The sequence below is a fragment of the Notolepis coatsorum genome (genome assembly GCF_963971535.1).
Source record: "Notolepis coatsorum genome assembly, chromosome: 11".
Taxonomy (NCBI): domain Eukaryota; kingdom Metazoa; phylum Chordata; class Actinopteri; order Aulopiformes; family Paralepididae; genus Notolepis; species Notolepis coatsorum.
In genome coordinates, this window is record NC_140175.1 from 105,238,967 (window position 1) to 105,259,127 (window position 20,161).

General features: G+C 45.4%; 1 protein-coding gene across 2 annotated transcripts in view; it reads right to left on the reverse strand.

Annotated features, from left to right (window-relative positions):
• LOC311236964 (vasculin-like) overlaps positions 1 to 20,161 on the reverse strand; it is a 69,994-nt gene that overhangs the window by 26,993 nt on the left and 22,840 nt on the right. For both annotated transcript variants that reach the window (XM_084324770.1, XM_084324771.1), the window contains exons 5-7: positions 16,191 to 16,321; positions 15,107 to 15,173; positions 8,764 to 8,930 (exon numbers count right to left, since the gene is read on the reverse strand). In XM_084324770.1, the coding sequence (XP_084180896.1) occupies positions 8,764 to 8,930; positions 15,107 to 15,173; positions 16,191 to 16,321 (365 nt within the window). The remainder of the gene's footprint in view (positions 1 to 8,763; positions 8,931 to 15,106; positions 15,174 to 16,190; positions 16,322 to 20,161) is intronic.

Here is a 20,161-nt window from a genome sequence, read left to right on the forward strand (position 1 = left end):
TACCTGAAAAACAAATACAGAAACAGACTAAATGCTCAGCATGACCTCAGAATAGCACTTTCAAAAACCAAGCGCAGAATAGATCTGCTGGTTGAAAACTTCAACCAGCCACATACCTCTCATTCGATTTCATTGTGCCATAGATGAAATATTATACCCCTTCTATCATGATGTCAGGTCAGTAGAATTTTAAAATAAGTCAGTACAAATTAATCAGAATGTTGCTCAATGTTGGGGTTTAAGGTTGAGGGACTGAGGGAGGGGGTAATAAATGGAGTTGAAAAAGGGGTGAGAAATAGAAAGGAGAGTAGAACATGTTTGTTCATTTAAAAGTGTTACAAAATTGTATGTTATGAGGTGGTGAGCAACTTAACATTACACTCTGATTATTGCTGTGATGTACTTTTATAATTAAATAAATACATTTCATATACATTTGAAATTCATGGTTTGTTGTGTTCTTTATCAGTAGTTTATAAATGTATGTTATGGCAATTCATGATGTATTTTTGTAAGTTTGGGTCCCGGGGAAACACCAAATTTCTCTTTTGGGTCTCGAGCTGAAAAAGTTTGGGAACCCCTGGAATAGACAGTAAAATGATGCAGTACTGCAGTGCAATAAAATAAAATAGCCCTCATTTACAATACAATAATCAGTGTTGATGTAATGAGTCTAGGCGACCTAACATAGCAGCGCATCGCTCAACACTTATATACATTATAACACTTAACCTCGACTGAGTGGTCCAGTACCGGACCGACAATGACATCACACCATAAATCCATCTCTACAGAATGTATGAATTAATGTTGCATTCTTTTCCTCAAATGTAGCCAAGAGTAAAGACCCTAACCCTGTCAAAAAAGCAGTCAAAGTGAATATATTCAGCACTATGTTTATTTACCAATGGTTTTTAAGTGTTAATAGTGTAATATTAGTTACAGAAATCTAGTCAGAACAAGGCGCGTATTGACACGAGGAAATGACGCCACCATTTTGTTTGTAGTCCTATGAGGAGAGGAGACCCAGGACTTTCGATGGGCTTTCGAATAAATAAATAAAAAACTACACTTCCTGGTTCACGCCAGCCCGTCAAGCATCTGACTTTTTTATTTCTCTTATTTTTCGGAATATGCCACAAACCTGAACGTTATTGCCATAAAACAGAACGCAGTTAGTTTCTCTACCTTTCTGTGAACGTCTAGCAAAAAACGGCGTTGCAATCTGATGAAAAATGGAGAAATTTACATTATAAAAAAGTAACTGTACTTACAGTAGATTTCATTCACGGTTTGTGAATCAGGCCTGGTGATAATAAATCCAGATTGAACTCTGCCATTGGAAAGGGGAGATTTGGCCTGATCTATAGATGTGCGACTTGGCCATAATATATAGGCCTGATATTCTATAATCATATTTCAAATAGCATGTGTCCGGATGGCAGAATTCAGTACAGTCTCTACAATATCTACCGTTTAATCATCTTCCCTTTAAATGGCTTCTTTTTTATATAGCGCTTTTATCCAAAGCGCTTTACAATTTGTTACTCACATTTGACCCATTCACTCACACCTTCACTCACACACCGACGGCGGAGGCAACCATGCAAGGTGCACACCTGCTCATCGGGAGCAATTAGGGGTAAGTGTCTTGCTCAAGGACTAGGGATGCACCGATCCGATATTGGTATCGGCCGCCGATATCAGTAAAATAGCTGGATCGGGTATCGGTAAAAAAAAATAAGAATCTGATTTTTTTTTTTTTAAATAAGAAATAAAATAAGAAATAACCATTCAGTACATTTATATCTATGTGTTAATTTGTTACATTTAGTTTCACTAACTTAGGAAAGAAATGTTTTAAGTCAAGCCTGATGTTGCCTTGCACAAAAGAATGATCCCAGTCTCTTCCACACAGTGACAGTGAGGCATACAGTTTATTAATTGAATGAATGAAGTTTATTTTCTGTCTTTGTTTACAACAAATCAAAAACACACTTGTGATCCTTTACAATTCTTAAAAAAAAATATATTTTAATATATATATAAAAAAAAACATGGATAAATATTATTTCTTAAAAACTTTTTTTGAAGAAAAATGTGGACAATGGGTATCGGATCGGTATTGGTATTGGCCGATACCCAAACCCAGGTATCGGTATCGGGACTGAAAAAGTCAGATCGGTGCATCCCTATCAAGGACACATCAATAAGCTGCCCGGGAGGAGCGGGGTCATTTTTAGCATGGTGTTATTCACTGTCAAAGATGAAAAAAGATGATTTATATTCTCCTTTGGTTCATCAATTTACTCAAGCCTAGTAAGTAACAGACACAATATTTCTGACACTGGGAATACATTACCTGAGATCCATAGATGTCCCTAGATATGAGGGCGGGCCCGGTGTCATGGAGTGAGGTTGCACATTGCAACTGCTCCCCTAACTTTTACAAACCAACACTTTTAATGCCCTCACTAGTATTTATTTTCCTTTTAATTGATGATTTCGACAGTATAATAATTTTGTGACAACATGGCAAGCAAACAGACGAATAGGCGCGGTGCTGCGTCCTCGGTAGCCGACAACTCAACCGCCAGGCACGCCGGAAACCACGCTGAGTGGTCCTAGCCTGGTTGCTATCAAGTTGTTCCTCACAGAGCTCTTCAAGAAGCACTTTGAGACTTACCACTAGGGCTGGGCGATATTATATAAATATCGGGTACAGTTCATTAACGATACACTTTTTTAACGTATCGTGGATATCGTGATGTTTTGCCCAAGAGGATTGTGTCGCGTCAATCTGGTCCACACGTTCAAACTTTTGAACAACGCCGCCCCACACACACACTACTGCATCAAAGTTACTACTTATGATTAACAAAGGCATTCATTTTGTGGCATTAACGTTATATAGTTACACGTTCAATAACATCAGCGTATTTACCCGAACATAGCAACATCCGAGGACGACATAGATAGCAAGCATTACTCGTTCATATCTCAGCCCGTGCCGAGTTGTGCCCATTCTGCGGTCTGTTAATAAAGTTTTCAATCAGACAGATGTATGGAAAGGCTTTTATTATAACATTCGTTGCAGTAAAATCATTATGCCTCGTTTAGTCATGCTGCGGTGCGCTGGTAATCTTATCGTCGGCCGCAGGGAGCTAACGTTGTTGTTGTTGTTGAGCTCTCGTCAAAATCAATGGAGGACATTCTGGAAAGTAAAAAACGAATAGCGCTTGCCGATTGGTGCTAAGAACAGCAGGGCGGGTGCAAGCGGTGTGACGTAATTGGCAGACTCGACTGTCAATCAAAATTATTCTGTCGCCGGCTGAATGATTGAATGAAAACTTTGAATGAAAATGCTAATCAAAATGCTAATCAAAATGCTATAAAACGGAAATGAACCGATTAAAAAACAATCCGTCTCGACAATGTTGACTGCAAACAAGTCATTGATAAACGACGGGCAGATTAGACAGATAGCCATAATTTAAGACAGAGATTATGCGTTCACAACGCTATCATTGAAGTGGGTGGCGGCATTCAACCACGTTTTACCATCTTAACCAGTGGTAATCAAAGTGTTAAAGGGGAACTCCAACATTTTGGGAAATTAGCTTCTTTAACATCTTCCCTGGAGTTAGACAAGAAGATACATACCTTTTTTGTCTCTGTGCGTGCATTTAGCTTTGGGAATAGACGCTCCGTTAGCATAGCTTAGCTTCATCACTGGAAGTGAGGCAGATCCGTAGCCTTACAGTGCCTTACAGTGTATTGCAAGGTCTGACATTGACCAAACTTGATATGCATGACCTTGGTGGGCTCTAGGTCAACTCCTGAAAAGGGGGTCAATGTCAGACTTTGCAATCAAAAGTTAGGGGGCTAATAACCCTTGCCATAATTTCAGTGGGCCCCCTAACTTTTGATTGCAAAGTCTGACATTGACCCCCTTTTCAGGAGTTGACCTAGAGCCCACCAAGGTCATGCATATCAAGTTTGGTCAATGTCAGACCTTGCAATACACTGTAAGGCACTGTAAGGCTACGGATCTGCCTCACTTCCAGTGATGAAGCTAAGCTATGCTAACGGAGCGTCTATTCCCAAAGCTAAATGCACGCACAGAGACAAAAAAGGTATGTATCTTCTTGTCTAACTCCAGGGAAGATGTTAAAGAAGCTAATTTCCCAAAATGTTGGAGTTCCCCTTTAATAATAATAATTATAATTTTTTTCCCCTGTTGTACCGAACTCGTACCGAACCGTGACCCCAATACCGAGGTACGTACCGAACCGTGGCTTCTGTGTACCGTTACACCCCTACCATCTGACTTTTCAATTAAGCTAGGTCAGACATGGGCATTGTACGGGTATTATTACATGATAATATAATACAAAAAAAAAAAAAAAAAAAAATTCTTTTCATGTCAACATTCACACGCACAATATACGCTTAGGAGACATGCTCAGAAGATGTTGGTTCTCTTTGGATCCACCTACATATGTGAACAGACATTCTCAGTCATGACGTTTACCAAGTCATGGTACAGATCCTCTCTCACTGATGAACATCTGGCAGCTGTGCTTCACATCTCCACCTCAGACATGCAACCTGACTTTGATGGACTTGTTAAAGCTCAACAGAGACTGGATTTCTCACACTGAATGAAAAAAAAATAACTGAAGAACACTAAAATGTGGAAATATAACAAGTGAAATGGGACACTTGATATATTTTTTTCTTTTTTTTGCAGTTCTGAAAACATTAAATGTTTAATATAGGCATGTAAAGTAAAAAAGGCTACAAAACTGGGACACTTTTCTTTACACAGTTCAGTGACATGTCTTGTTTATTTTTGCTATAAGATGATGTGATGTCTTTAGAAAGCTAAGAAAATCCTTGTTTCAATAGTATATGAAACTCAAAATGCCCTTTGTTATTAATGTTTCACATTTTGTTTATCATTTGAAATAAATTCTATTTGAATAAATTATATTTTTGAAAGCTAACCTTACCTTTTAATTGCCAAATAATAACATACACTCTTACCAGGGGTCAAAACAATGCCATTTACTGCTTTTTATATAGAAATAAAATGTATATTATGCATAATTGAGTTTGGAATTTTGGCCCGGCCCCCCAACATATTTTCAGTTGCTCATTCGGCCCCCTGGGAAAAATAATTGCCCACCCCTGAGCTAGGTGAACCACGTGTGTGTGCTAACAAACTGTATTGCATTAACCTCTTAACTGGCCCAGAAAAGTGGCAATTTTTTTACTTGAACTTGAGGGCTGCATACTTATTTTGCAAACCAAAATACTATACTTTATACTTATAGCACATGCATGAGCCTGGTCTCTTTTGAAAGATAACATTCTGAAGGTTCTGATACAATAAAGACAATTATTTTGAACTTGAACTTGTGTACTCACGTTATTCCGTAGTAGTTGCAATATCCAAAAGTATATTTCCAAACAAATTGGTATGGCTAACAAACACCCTGCGTCCATAGCCTGAAGTCTTGTATAGTAAATCTTTGTATAGTACACCAAATTTCATAAAAATTCGTTCAGAAATGAGTGATAGGAGCGATTTTGGTCAACTGGGGGGAAAAAAGAAAGCTCTGCCGGTTTCAGTTTTCTCATTGAGTCCAATGCATTCTGCTTTTTTTCTCTTCCTGTTTTCGCTTGTGACTTTTCACCTAGATCCCGGATTCGCTCATTCCCACGTGGGGTATCATTGGAAAGCCACACTGTTCAATTGAGCTAGGTGAACCATGTGCGTGTGGCCAGAAATCTGTATTGCATTAAGCTAGCTGGGCTATGTTCGTCCCAAGTTTGCATTTTTAGCTAGCGGGTTATGATGGGCTAAGCTGTTGAGCTCGCCCGTTAGCCTAGTGTTTTTGATATGCAAGCTACAATGGCCAACATGTTTTAGGTTGGTTAATAATAGTGGATGGCCCTTGGGGGGATAACAATTATTGCTTTGCCAGGCAGTGTGTCGACAGTGCTCCGCAAGATCTGCTCCTCCCTCTTCTCAGTTTCGAGGTCTTCTAGAAAGGGTTGTCCTTTGAGTCCCAGGCTTTTTGCGCTTTCCCTAGAACCATTAGCTCAATTTATAAGACAAACGGAAGAAACTGTCCCTAGTATAACAATCAAAGATACCCATCACAAAATTGCTCTTTATGCGGACGATTTACAGATTTGTATGCAGGACCCCTCCAAATCGGCCACAAACTTACTTAGGATAATTGACGAATTTGGTGAACTGGCTTAAAAATCAACTGGCCCAAATCTGCTTGTCTACACCTTAATGAGTTGTCCAGAGCTGTGGTCCTCCTGGCGGACATCCCCATAGTTGAACATTTCAAATACCTCTGCATTGAGATTTTCCCCACCCGAGTCAGACTGTTAGACACAATTATACAGCAGGCACGTACAACTAAATACTTCAGGATCTCAATAGATGGTCGAGCCTCCCCAACTCGCTACAAGCCCGAGCATCCATTATCAAAATTAACGTATTACCCAGAATAAACTTTGTTAGCTCAATGCTCCCCCAGCCTACAAGATATAATATACTCCAACACTTCGATTATAAAATGTCAATTACGATTTGGTCTCATCTCCCATGTGATTCAGACATGGCGTAACACACAGAGATCTTGTACCATCAAGTGCCCTGCCCAAATGGCACCTTGACTCTCCAATATTTCATAACCAACAATTACTTGTTGGGCATAAACCCATTAACAACCCTCAGTGGGAAAGGAAGGGAGTCCACACTAGGAGATGTTTATGATAAAACCGGCCTTTGCGCGTTTCAAAACGTGAATTTTATGACCTTCCCGGCTCCTCCTCCTTGTTCCATTTGCAGCTGAGGGCGGTGCTCAGGGCGCATGGGGTCCCGTGGGGTCAACCTGAGGGCGGTGCTCAGGGCGCATGGGGTCCCGTGGGGTCAACCTGAGGGCGGTGCTCAGGGCGCATGGGGTCCCGTGGGGTCAACCTGAGGGCGGTGCTCAGGGCGCATGGGGTCCCGTGGGGTCAACCTGAGGGCGGTGCTCAGGGCGCATGGGGTCCCGTGGGGTCAACCTGAGGGCGGTGCTCAGGGCGCATGGGGTCCCGTGGGGTCAACCTGAGGGCGGTGCTCAGGGCGCATGGGGTCCCGTGGGGTCAACCTGAGGGCGGTGCTCAGGGCGCATGGGGTCCCGTGGGGTCAACCTGAGGGCGGTGCTCAGGGCGCATGGGGTCCCGTGGGGTCAACCTGAGGGCGGTGCTCAGGGCGCATGGGGTCCCGTGGGGTCAACCTGAGGGCGGTGCTCAGGGCGCATGGGGTCCCGTGGGGTCAACCTGAGGGCGGTGCTCAGGGCGCATGGGGTCCCGTGGGGTCAACCTGAGGGCGGTGCTCAGGGCGCATGGGGTCCCGTGGGGTCAACCTGAGGGCGGTGCTCAGGGCGCATGGGGTCCCGTGGGGTCAACCTGAGGGCGGTGCTCAGGGCGCATGGGGTCCCGTGGGGTCAACCTGAGGGCGGTGCTCAGGGCGCATGGGGTCCCGTGGGGTCAACCTGAGGGCGGTGCTCAGGGCGCATGGGGTCCCGTGGGGTCAGCCGTAACAGCCACACCCTTTTTAAAAACTCAGCGGAGACAGAACAACCTCAAGGGGCTTCGTTTCAGATTTCTATACACTCTTACTCAGGTCCACATACAAGAACCTCCCATTAGATATAATTTGGCGGGAAGACATTCCAGAACTGGACTCTGAGTTTGATTGGGATGATGTCTGGACTAATATTACACTGGCCTCCCGTAACCCCAATCACCAACAAGTACACTTTAGAATTCAACATTGGTTTGTGGGCGTCGGCGGCTGAGAGAATAAAATCCATGATCTAGCAGCAAAGAAAGAAATGTCTTTTGTAATGTCTGTGGCAATATAATTTTATATTCTGTTTTTATTATTATAAAAAAAAAAATTTATCCACTTTTTCTCCTTATTTTCTATTTTTCTCCCATCCCAATTTCGTATATCCAATTCTTCCCTCCCCTGTCTTGAACGTTGCTAGACTATGCCTCCCACTGGTCGGCTGTAGTGAGGATAGAAGCCTTGCATCACGTGTCCCCTCCGGTACACGAGGAGGCAGCCGTCGCATCTTTTCGCCGCAGCAGCTCGAACTCAGTGGCGAGGAGTAACGCGTGGGAGGCTCACGCTGCCCCCGCTACTTCCTGTTTCCGCCGTACCGGCGTCACCCAACCAACCTGTAGGAGTCGCTGTCCACAACGTCCAATCCCCACCCACCGGCTTTCCCACCCTCTAACACTGCCAATTGTGTTAGTATGACGGCCGGCCAAGCCGGTAGCAACGCCGAGAGCTGGGCTCGATACCAGCATCTCCTGAGTTAGTGGCGAGCGCCTTGCCCACTGTGCCACTCAGCCGCCCTTTTTATTATTATTTCTAATCTATCTCTATTATTGTCTCGTCAGTATTGTAATAAGTTACTGTCCTGTGATGTCTTTTTATGTATTATTATTGTATTGTGTTGCGTCTTGTTTCATGTGAAATATTCTTTTTTAATCACAAAAAAAGATGTCCCCAGATACCAAGAACATGCAAATGGACCTTGTAGAAATGGAGCAATCTTCCATTTACTTAGGTGTGGATTTTTAGGTGGATTTTCTGAAAATAGGGTTAGGGCTTAAGAGGTTAATACTGTATATATATGGTCTTCTGGGAAACCAGGAGTTTAGGTGGTCGTTTCTTCTCACCTTGACTGGCAGAGAGGCAAACTTGGTGACGGGTGCCTTGTGGATGGTGGGCCCGGTGCCGTTCCGCGCCGGGACTTGTTGCTGGGATGATGATGACAAGTCCTCTCTGGGGACACGTTTAATCACCATCATCTTAGAGCTTCTGGACTGAGGGTTTGGAGGGTGCTCTGAGAGAGGACACAGCAGAGGAGCTTCAGTTAGAGCTTCTGGACTGAGAGTTTGGAGGGTGCTCTGAGAGAGGACACAGCAGAGGAGCTTCAGTTAGAGCTTCTGGACTGAGGGTTTGGAGGGTGCTCTGAGAGAGGACACAGCAGAGGAGCTTCAGTTACAATGTGACGATTCAACTGCATCGAATTGAAAATGTTAGAAACTATTATAATCTAAATTAAAAATTAAAAATAAAAGTGAGTGAATCAGTTCCCCCAGCCACATTTGTGTATTCAAATTTTTGGGGGTTATTAACTGATAGAAAATGTAACGAATCGAATCGTGGTCAAATGAAGAGATTTCATGATGCATTGAATCGTTGCCTGAAGAATCGTAAGCGAATTTAATCGTTGTGAGGTCGCATCATTACACCCCGTTACAATCAGTGTTGGGCAAGTTACTTTTAAAAAGTAACTAGTTACAGTTACTTCTTCCAAAAAGTAACTAAATTACTTACTCAGTTACAAATTATAACTAGTTGTGTTACTTTCAAGTAATTGTTTTACATAAACAACATACACAAATCTAAACTATTTGAATGTTGCTGTGGGACAAAGTGAGACTAGCCTCCAATCAAATGCCATGTATGTAGATATTATAATTACTATGTTTATATAGTGGATCATACAAATACAAACACAATAGATGTTTTGGAACTTTTGATATGAAATACCCCTCAACAGGCCACAACTGGGCAACATTAAATTATGCTTGTTACTATACCAAAAATAAATAACAAATATATACTGATTGATTGAACATTTTAATTAACAGATTGCAGAATGGGTACAATACAGTAGGGGTGGACGGTATGGTCTAAAATTTATATCACGGTATAATTTGAAGCATAGACGGTAACGGTATATATCACGGTATCATCGTTTTTGATAAAAAAAAATTTTTATTTTATATAATTTTTTTTTTTTTTTTTTTTTATAAAATATATATATTATATAATTAGACTTGTACTGGTATTATCTGCGAGACATCGCCACCACGCAACAAGCTCCACTGTCTGTGTGTACTCTAGTAGCCTCCAGCTACGGCCAGGATTCTCCGGAGCTGCACCTGGACCTATACTCGAGTAGCCTCGAGCAGAGCTACGGCCAGGATTCTCCGGCGCTGCACCTGGACCCTATTGTATTGGTATTATAACGTTTGTGTGAGTGTAGAGTTATGTGTGAGTGTAGAGTTATGTGTGAGTGTAGAGGTATGTGTGAGTGTAGAGTTATGTGTGAGTGTAGAGTTATGTGTGAGTGTAGGGTTATGTGTGAGTGTAGAGTTATGTGTGAGTGTAGAGTTATGTGTGAGTGTAGAGTTATGTGTGAGTGTAGGGTTATGTGTGAGTGTAGGGTTGTGTGAGTGTAGAGTTATGTGTGAGTGTAGGGTTGTGTGAGTGTAGAGTTATGTGTGAGTGTAGAGTTATGTGTGAGTGTAGAGTTATGTGTGAGTGTAGGGTTATGTGTGAGTGTAGAGTTATGTGTGAGTGTAGAGTTATGTGTGAGTGTAGGGTTATGTGTGAGTGTAGAGTTATGTGTGAGTGTAGAGTTATGTGTGAGTGTAGAGTTATGTGTGAGTGTAGGGTTATGTGTGAGTGTAGGGTTGTGTGAGTGTAGAGTTATGTGTGAGTGTAGGGTTGTGTGTGAGTGTAGAGTTATGTGTGAGTGTAGAGTTATGTGTGAGTGTAGGGTTATGTGTGAGTGTAGAGTTATGTGTGAGTGTAGAGTTATGTGTGAGTGTAGAGTTATGTGTGAGTGTAGAGTTATGTGTGAGTGTAGGGTTGTGTGTGAGTGTAGAGTTATGTGTGAGTGTAGGGTTATGTGTGAGTGTAGGGTTGTGTGAGTGTAGAGTTATGTGTGAGTGTAGGGTTGTGTGTGAGTGTAGAGTTATGTGTGAGTGTAGGGTTGTGTGTGAGTGTAGAGTTATGTGTGAGTGTAGGGTTATGTGTGAGTGTAGGGTTATGTGTGAGTGTAGGGTTATGTGTGAGTGTAGGGTTATGTGTGAGTGTAGAGTTATGTGTGAGTGTAGAGGTATGTGTGAGTGTAGGGTTATGTGTGAGTGTAGAGTTATGTGCGAGTGTAGAGTTATGTGTGAGTGTAGGGTTATGTGTGAGTGTAGAGTTATGTGTGAGTGTAGAGTTATGTGTGAGTGTAGGGTTATGTGTGAGTGTAGAGTTATGTGTGAGTGTAGAGGTATGTGTGAGTGTAGAGTTATGTGTGAGTGTAGAGGTATGTGTGAGTGTAGGGTTATGTGTGAGTGTAGGGTTATGTGTGAGTGTAGAGTTATGTGTGAGTGTAGAGTTATGTGTGAGTGTAGAGTTATGTGTGAGTGTAGAGTTATGTGAGAGTGTAGAGTTATGTGTGAGTGTAGAGTAGGGCTGCACGATTTTGGGAAATAATCTAATTGCGATTTTTCGGACAGATATTGCGATTGCGATTAAACTTGCGATTATATATATTTTTTAAAGCAGCCCCACAGATGTTTATTGTAAAATGCGGCTTGCATCTGGCCTACGCGGTGGTTCTTTTCGGGACACCGAGCCTGAAAATGTTTCTTTTTACCTGGGAATCGATACCGGTACCCAACGGTACCTTTTTTCCTGTACTTTACTCTCCCTCTCTGAAGTCTAAACTTCACAACACACAATCTACAACCCCTTACCTCCCTCTCCCAAACCGATATTGTATCTCAATGGGACTTCCTGGTTTAAAAAAAAGAAAAAAATGCGTTTTTTTTACGATTTGATAATTGCATCATTACAAATCGCGATTTTTAGATTTAAAATCGATTAATCGTGCAGCCCTAGTGTAGAGTTGTGTGTGAGTGTAGAGTTATGTGTGAGTGTAGAGTTATGTGTGAGTGTAGGGTTGTGTGTGAGTGTAGGGTTATGTGTGAGTGTAGGGTTGTGTGTGAGTGTAGGGTTGTGTGTGAGTGTAGGGTTATGTGTGAGTGTAGGGTTGTGTGTGAGTGTAGGGTTGTGTGTGAGTGTAGGGTTGTGTGTGAGTGTAGGGTTATGTGTGAGTGTAGGGTTGTGTGTGAGTGTAGGGTTGTGTGTGAGTGTAGAGTTATGTGTGAGTGTAGAGTTGTGTGTGAGTGTAGAGTTATGTGGGAGTGTAGAGTTATGTGGGAGTGTAGAGTTATGTGGGAGTGTAGAGTTATGTGTGAGTGTAGAGTTATGTGTGAGTGTAGAGGTATGTGTGAGTGTAGAGTTATGTGTGAGTGTAGAGGTATGTGGGAGTGTAGAGTTGTGTGTGAGTGTAGAGGTATGTGTGAGTGTAGAGTTATGTGTGAGTGTAGAGGTATGTGTGAGTGTAGAGTTGTGTGTGAGTGTAGAGGTATGTGTGAGTGTAGAGTTATGTGTGAGTGTAGAGGTATGTGTGAGTGTAGGGTTATGTGTGAGTGTAGAGTTATGTGCGAGTGTAGGGTTGTGTGGGAGTGTAGAGGTATGTGTGAGTGTAGAGGTATGTGTGAGTGTAGGGTTATGTGTGAGTGTAGAGTTATGTGCGAGTGTAGAGTTATGTGCGAGTGTAGAGGTATGTGTGAGTGTAGAGTTATGTGCGAGTGTAGAGTTATGTGCGAGTGTAGAGGTATGTGGGAGTGTAGAGTTATGTGTGAGTGTAGGGTTGTGTGTGAGTGTAGGGTTGTGTGAGTGTAGGGTTGTGTGCGAGTGTAGGGTTGTGTGAGTGTAGGGTTGTGTGCGAGTGTAGGGTTGTGTGGGAGTGTAGAGTTATGTGTGAGTGTAGGGTTGTGTGTGAGTGTAGAGTTATGTGCGAGTGTAGAGTTATGTGTGAGTGTAGGGTTGTGTGAGTGTAGAGTTATGTGCGAGTGTAGAGTTATGTGGGAGTGTAGAGGTATGTGCGAGTGTAGAGTTATGTGCGAGTGTAGGGTTATGTGTGAGTGTAGGGTTGTGTGTGAGTGTAGAGTTATGTGTGAGTGTAGAGTTATGTGTGAGTGTAGGGTTGTGTGTGAGTGTAGGGTTGTGTAGGGGTGCTGAATGAGCTCAGTGGCAATTTGTCATGTCTGGCCAATGTTAGCATGGTGTTATTTCACCATCAAAGATGACACATTTTTTTATATTCTCCTTTGTTTCATTACAATTTACTTAGGCCTAGTAACAGACACAATATTTCTGACACTGGGAATACATTCCCTGAGGTCCATAGATGTCCCTAGATACCAAGAACATGCAAATGCCTTGGCTTGGGCTGATCGTCATACTAACTCGTTTGGCTGAGTTAGGGGGAGGGAAGCCGTGGGTGGGAAACTGGCTTTGTGGACAGCGACGCCTACAGGTCAGGTCTGGGCGCTTGCTCAGCGGAGGCAGGACTTGGTGAAGGCAGCGTGACCTCCCACGCGTTACGCTTCACCAATGAGAGTCCTCGCTGCCAGGTGAAAAAAGAGTCACTGGCTGTCTCCACATGTGTCGGAGGAAGCGTGCGGATGACTTCAGGGTTCCCTTGTACCGACCAGTAGGAGAACATGCGCACAACAACCAGGCAGGGGAGGGGGGGGAATTGGCACAACGACTAAATTGGGACGGGGAGAAAAACGGAGAAAAATCTTTTTTTATCCATCTACCTCCGTTGTAAGAAATTAGTCCAAACTTCAAATGATTTATTATCATTATTATTTATTTAGAACAATTTGTTAACACTTTAACCGCCGAAAACGCCGGAACTCGTCATTCCTAGCCATGCTCATTCTGCCGAAGACGCCGTAACTCGTCTTTGATGTCAATATTTCAAAAATCTGTCATCGAAATCATATTTCCTTTCCGGAGCCCTGAGACACACTGCTGATCTCCTCTCAACTCTCTAGCGGTTCAAGAGCGCCATCTGGTGGCCGATCGGCAGATCGCCAACCAGATATTAACCTTTGAACCGGTAGTGCTCATCCATATGTGGTCCGGCCACTCGCTATCGTTAGAGAGACTCCGTCTTGATACAGTGAACATCGATCGGTGCAAATAACTCGAAAAAACAACATGATTTGGACGTATATACTATTATACAACCTGGAAATGGATCGGGCATTTCTACATCCCATAATAGAAAAAATTCTGTTCACGCTCATCTGCCAGCGGCGCGAGGAAGCCACGGTAAGATTCAGCGTTATATTCTAACGTGTTCTTTACTAACTGCTCTGATGAACATATGACCCACTCTGGATGAATCATCGAACGCTGCCCACGGAATTATAAACGATCCCCCGCCCATCCGGTCATCATCAGATGATACGTAGAAACTTCTAGAAGCACGTCCATTTGAAATTTTTTATCTCGCACAGATTCCTACCAAACTGTATTTGATCATCAATATAATGCATTTAGGGCTATAAATCACGTTCTGAAGAAAGCTGCAGAAAACAATAAAAACATACTTATACTTTAGACCATATTTTAGTATGAATATGTGAATGAAAAAGTTTAACGTTGCTACACCCTGAACAATACATATAGGACATTGAATGGGCCATAATAATGGCAATTTAGCAATAGAATTAAAAAAGTTATAGCCCTGCAAAGAAGGGGAACTTCTCCATAGACAAATAGGGCTGGCGAGGGATGGTAAATTATGAATTTAACCCCGGCGATTAAAGTGTTAATATATATATATAATATTGCAGCGAGCGTTGTCTGCATCTAGCTTTGTAAAGTGTAACCACACTTGGGACCGTTTTCGGCTTGCCATTGCCCCGATTACTTTGTTGTTGAATAAAGTAAAATCCTAGGTAAGCGTGTATTGTGCCTTGTGCGCATGAACGTTGACGTAAACGCGCGGCACAATTCATAGGTTTCGTGGTAAACGAAGTTGTGACGTCATCAGACTTCAAAAATAAATATATATATATATATATATATATATATTTTTTTTTTACAGTACCGAAATGTGCCACCGGTGGATCTCACGTGAATCGGTACTCGGTAGTACAGACGTGATTCGATCGATACCCTTTAAAAGTACCAGATTCGGTAGCCATCCCTACTGATGATGTAACGAAGGGTAAAGATTTCAACCCCTTCCTCTCTGTTCTGAAGAGCCACTACCCAGTCGAGGGCCCTCCAGAACTGGGGGCTAGGAGGGCAGAGAGAAGGGAATCTGGATCTGGCCACAGAGTGCGAAGGAAGCAAGCTCACCCCATACTCCAGCCGTGACGGCTTTGTTCTGGTTGAGCTCCCGTCCTGCGTCGGGGTTGAGCGACGGCTGCGGAAGAAAAGAGCGTGAGAACAACATCAGGCGTCTGGGGAACAAGGCCACAAAGAACAGTCTGCATTTCACCATCTCCATGTAGAAACAACAGTCTGTATTTCACCATCTCCATGTAGAAACAACAGTCTGTATTTCACCATCTCCATGTAGAAACAACAGTCTGCATTTCACCATCTCCATGTAGAAACAACAGTCTGTATTTCACCATCTCCATGTAGAAACAACAGTCTGCATTTCACCATCTCCATGTAGAAACAACAGTCTGTATTTCACCATCTCCATGTAGAAACAACAGTCTGCATTTCACCATCTCCATGTAGAAACAACAGTCTGTATTTCACCATCTCCATGTAGAAACAACAGTCTGTATTTCACTACCTCCATGTAGAAACAACAGTCTGCATTTCACCATCTCCATGTAGAAACAGTCTGTATTTCACCATCTCCATGTAGAAACAACAGTCTGCATTTCACCATCTCCATGTAGAAACAACAGTCTGCATTTCACCACATCCATGTAGAAACAACAGTCTGCATTTCACCACATCCATGTAGAAACAACAGTCTGTATTTCACCACATCCATGTAGAAACAGACTGTATTTCACCACATCCATGTAAAAACAAGTCTGTATTTCACCACCTCCATATAGAAACAACATCATGTGTGCGTTAGAGAGAGAAAGACAAAGGGATAGAGAGAGATGAGAGGGGGATGAGAGAAAGACAGAGGGATAGAGGGGGATGAGAGAAAGACTGAGAGAGATAGAGGGGGATGAGAGAAAGACAGAGGGATAGAGGGGGATGAGAGAAAGACAGAGGGATAGAGAGAGATGAGGGGGACGGAGAGAGACAAAGAGAGAGGGAGAGATTGCTATGTATCATGTGTGCATTAGAGAGACCGAGACAGACAGAGAGACAGAGAGACAGACAGAGAGACTGACAAAGAGACTGAGAGAGAGACAGAAACACAATGGACGAGGCACAACACCATCTCTCTCCACAAACTCACAAAGTCCTCGGCTCCAAACTTCTTGCGCTTGTCTCCATGGCTGCCGTCCTGCAGGCCTTTGTTCTTGGAGCGAAGGACGGCGGGCCGCGAGGAGGAGCCCTCGCTGTTGTTCCTCACCTTCCAGCCTCCTCCTGGACACGTGGGAGAGGGGACACCATGGGGTTGGAGAGGGGAGACCATGGGGTTGGAGAGGGGAGACCATGGGGTTGGAGAGGGGAGACCATGGGGTTGGAGAGGGGAGACCATGGGGTTGGAGAGAGAGGGGAGACCATGGGGTTGGAGAGAGAGGAGACCATGGGGTTGGAGAGGGGAGACCATGGGGTTGGAGAGGGGAGACCATGGGGTTGGAGAGAGAGGAGACCATGGGGTTGGAGAGGGGAGACCATGGGGTTGGAGAGAGAGGAGACCATGGGGTTGGAGAGGGGAGACCATGGGGTTGGAGAGGGGAGACCATGGGGTTGGAGAGGGGAGACCATGGGGTTGGAGAGAGAGGAGACCATGGGGTTGGAGAGAGAGGAGAGACCATGGGGTTGGAGAGAGAGAGGAGACCATGGGGTTGGAGAGAGAGGAGACCATGGGGTTGGAGAGAGAGAGGAGACCATGGGGTTGGAGAGAGAGGGGAGACCATGGGGTTGGAGAGAGAGAGGAGACCATGGGGTTGGAGAGAGAGGGGAGACCATGGGGTTGGAGAGAGAGGGGAGACCATGGGGTTGGAGAGAGAGAGGAGACCATGGGGTTGGAGAGAGAGGAGACCATGGGGTTGGAGAGAGAGAGGAGACCATGGGGTTGGAGAGAGAGGGGAGACCATGGGGTTGGAGAGAGAGAGGAGACCATGGGGTTGGAGAGAGAGAGGAGACCATGGGGTTGGAGAGAGAGGGGAGACCATGGGGTTGGAGAGAGAGAGGAGACCATGGGGTTGGAGAGAGAGAGGAGACCATGGGGTTGGAGAGAGAGAGGAGACCATGGGGTTGGAGAGAGAGGGGAGACCATGGGGTTGGAGAGAGAGGGGAGACCATGGGGTTGGAGAGAGAGGAGAGACCATGGGGTTGGAGAGGGGGGAGACCATGGGGTTGGAGAGAGAGGAGACCATGGGGTTGGAGAGAGAGGAGAGACCATGGGGTTGGAGAGAGAGGAGACCATGGGGTTGGAGAGAGAGAGGAGACCATGGGGTTGGAGAGAGAGAGGAGACCATGGGGTTGGAGAGAGAGAGGAGAGACCATGGGGTTGGAGAGAGAGGAGACCATGGGGTTAGAGAGAGAGGAGAGACCATGGGGTTGGAGAGGAGAGACCATGGGGTTGGAGAGAGAGGAGAGACCATGGGGTTGGAGAGAGAGAGGAGACCATGGGGTTGGAGAGAGAGGGGAGACCATGGGGTTGGAGAGAGAGGGGAGACCATGGGGTTGGAGAGAGAGAGGAGACCATGGGGTTGGAGAGAGAGGGGAGACCATGGGGTTGGAGAGAGAGGGGAGACCATGGGGTTGGAGAGAGAGAGGAGACCATGGGGTTGGAGAGAGAGAGGAGACCATGGGGTTGGAGAGAGAGGGGAGACCATGGGGTTGGAGAGAGAGGGGAGACCATGGGGTTGGAGAGAGAGGGGAGACCATGGGGTTAGAGAGAGGAGAGACCATGGGGTTGGAGAGAGAGAGGAGACCATGGGGTTGGAGAGAGAGGAGAGACCATGGGGTTGGAGAGAGAGGAGAGACCATGGGGTTGGAGAGAGAGGGGAGACCATGGGGTTGGAGAGAGAGAGGAGACCATGGGGTTGGAGAGAGAGGAGAGACCATGGGGTTGGAGAGAGAGGGGAGACCATGGGGTTGGAGAGGGGGGAGACCATGGGGTTGGAGAGAGAGGGGAGACCATGGGGTTGGAGAGAGAGGAGAGACCATGGGGTTGGAGAGAGAGGGGAGACCATGGGGTTGGAGAGGGGGGAGACCATGGGGTTGGAGAGGGGGGAGAGACCATGGGGTTGGAGAGAGAGAGGAGACCATGGGGTTGGAGAGAGGGGAGAGACCATGGGGTTAGAGAGAGAGGAGAGACCATGGGGTTGGAGAGAGAGGAGAGACCATGGGGTTGGAGAGAGAGGAGAGACCATGGGGTTGGAGAGGGGGGAGACCATGGGGTTGGAGAGGGGGGAGACCATAGGGTTGGAGAGAGAGGAGAGACCATGGGGTTGGAGAGAGAGGAGAGACCATGGGGTTGGAGAGAGAGGAGAGACCATGGGGTTGGAGAGAGAGGAGAGACCATGGGGTTGGAGAGAGGGGAGACCATGGGGTTGGAGAGAGAGGAGAGACCATGGGGTTGGAGAGAGAGGGGAGACCATGGGGTTGGAGAGAGAGGGGAGACCATGGGGTTGGAGAGAGAGGGGAGACCATGGGGTTGGAGAGAGAGGAGAGACCATGGGGTTGGAGAGGGGGGAGACCATGGGGTTGGAGAGAGAGGGGAGACCATGGGGTTGGAGAGAGAGGAGAGACCATGGGGTTGGAGAGAGAGGGGAGACCATGGGGTTGGAGAGAGAGGGGAGACCATGGGGTTGGAGAGAGAGGGGAGACCATGGGGTTGGAGAGAGAGGAGACCATGGGGTTGGAGAGAGAGAGGAGACCATGGGGTTGGAGAGAGAGAGGAGACCATGGGGTTGGAGAGAGAGGAGACCATGGGGTTGGAGCAGGGTTTCCGTTAGAAAAAATTGTTGTCGGTCTCCGTGACCTGCAAGATTTCAATCTACCGGACAAATGAGATTAATTCCGGTCATAGTTTAGAATAAAGAATGTCATCCTCAAGGCATGTAGATTTATAATATTATTACTTAAAACTAGGCTACTTTTGCGTATACAGTCATTAATTAATATATTCCAAATAAAATAAGTCCCTCGATACTCCGTGCTGCTGCTGACTTGAACTAAAATAGACCGCGTATGTGGGCAGTCGGTCCGACACTAAACTTATAATCACATTTTTATGAGCTAACGAATTCCGTTATATTGGACATTTGTATTAATTATATCAAGCGAAGAACTGAGAAAGCAGAGAGGCGGCAACATTATCGTGGTTTGCGTGACGACTCTCTCCACCTCGCAACAACTTATTTGCAAAGAGTATGGCGCTGCAGAGAAGCTCATTCAGCTGTTATTGGCTCTTTTCTGGGAACCGCACAACAGCGCCCCCCACCCAACATTGGCTGAAAATGGCCGAATTGGAGTACTGATGGAATACTGCATTGTGCCGTTGCCTCTCTGGCTCTGCAGCTTCACATGCACTCGCACACCCAGCACTAAGCTCTCGCTGACAACGTCGTTGTCATTATTAGAAGCAACGAGGAAACAAATGTAATGATCGTTTCGTTCATCGCATAGGCTATTTAATTTTAGCCTATTTTAATACAATTCAAATAATCAAATTGTGCTTAGACTCAGGGAATTATTTTCACCGGACATTAAGACCGGAGATATTAAATAAGTCGGACTTCAACAGATTTTGCCGGTCAAAAACCGGTAATTACCGGCTAACGGAAACGCTGGGTTGGAGAGAGAGAGGAGACCATGGGGTTGGAGAGAGAGGAGACCATGGGGTTGGAGAGAGAGAGGAGACCATGGGGTTGGAGAGAGAGAGGAGACCATGGGGTTGGAGAGAGAGGAGACCATGGGGTTGGAGAGAGAGAGGAGACCATGGGGTTGGAGAGAGAGGAGACCATGGGGTTGGAGAGAGAGAGGAGACCATGGGGTTGGAGAGAGAGGAGACCATGGGGTTGGAGAGAGAGAGGAGACCATGGGGTTGGAGAGAGAGAGGAGACCATGGGGTTGGAGAGAGAGGGGAGACCATGGGGTTGGAGAGAGAGGGGAGACCATGGGGTTGGAGAGGGGGGAGACCATGGGGTTGGAGAGAGGGGGGAGACCATGGGGTTGGAGAGAGAGGAGACCATGGGGTTGGAGAGAGAGGGGAGACCATGGGGTTGGAGAGAGAGGGGAGACCATGGG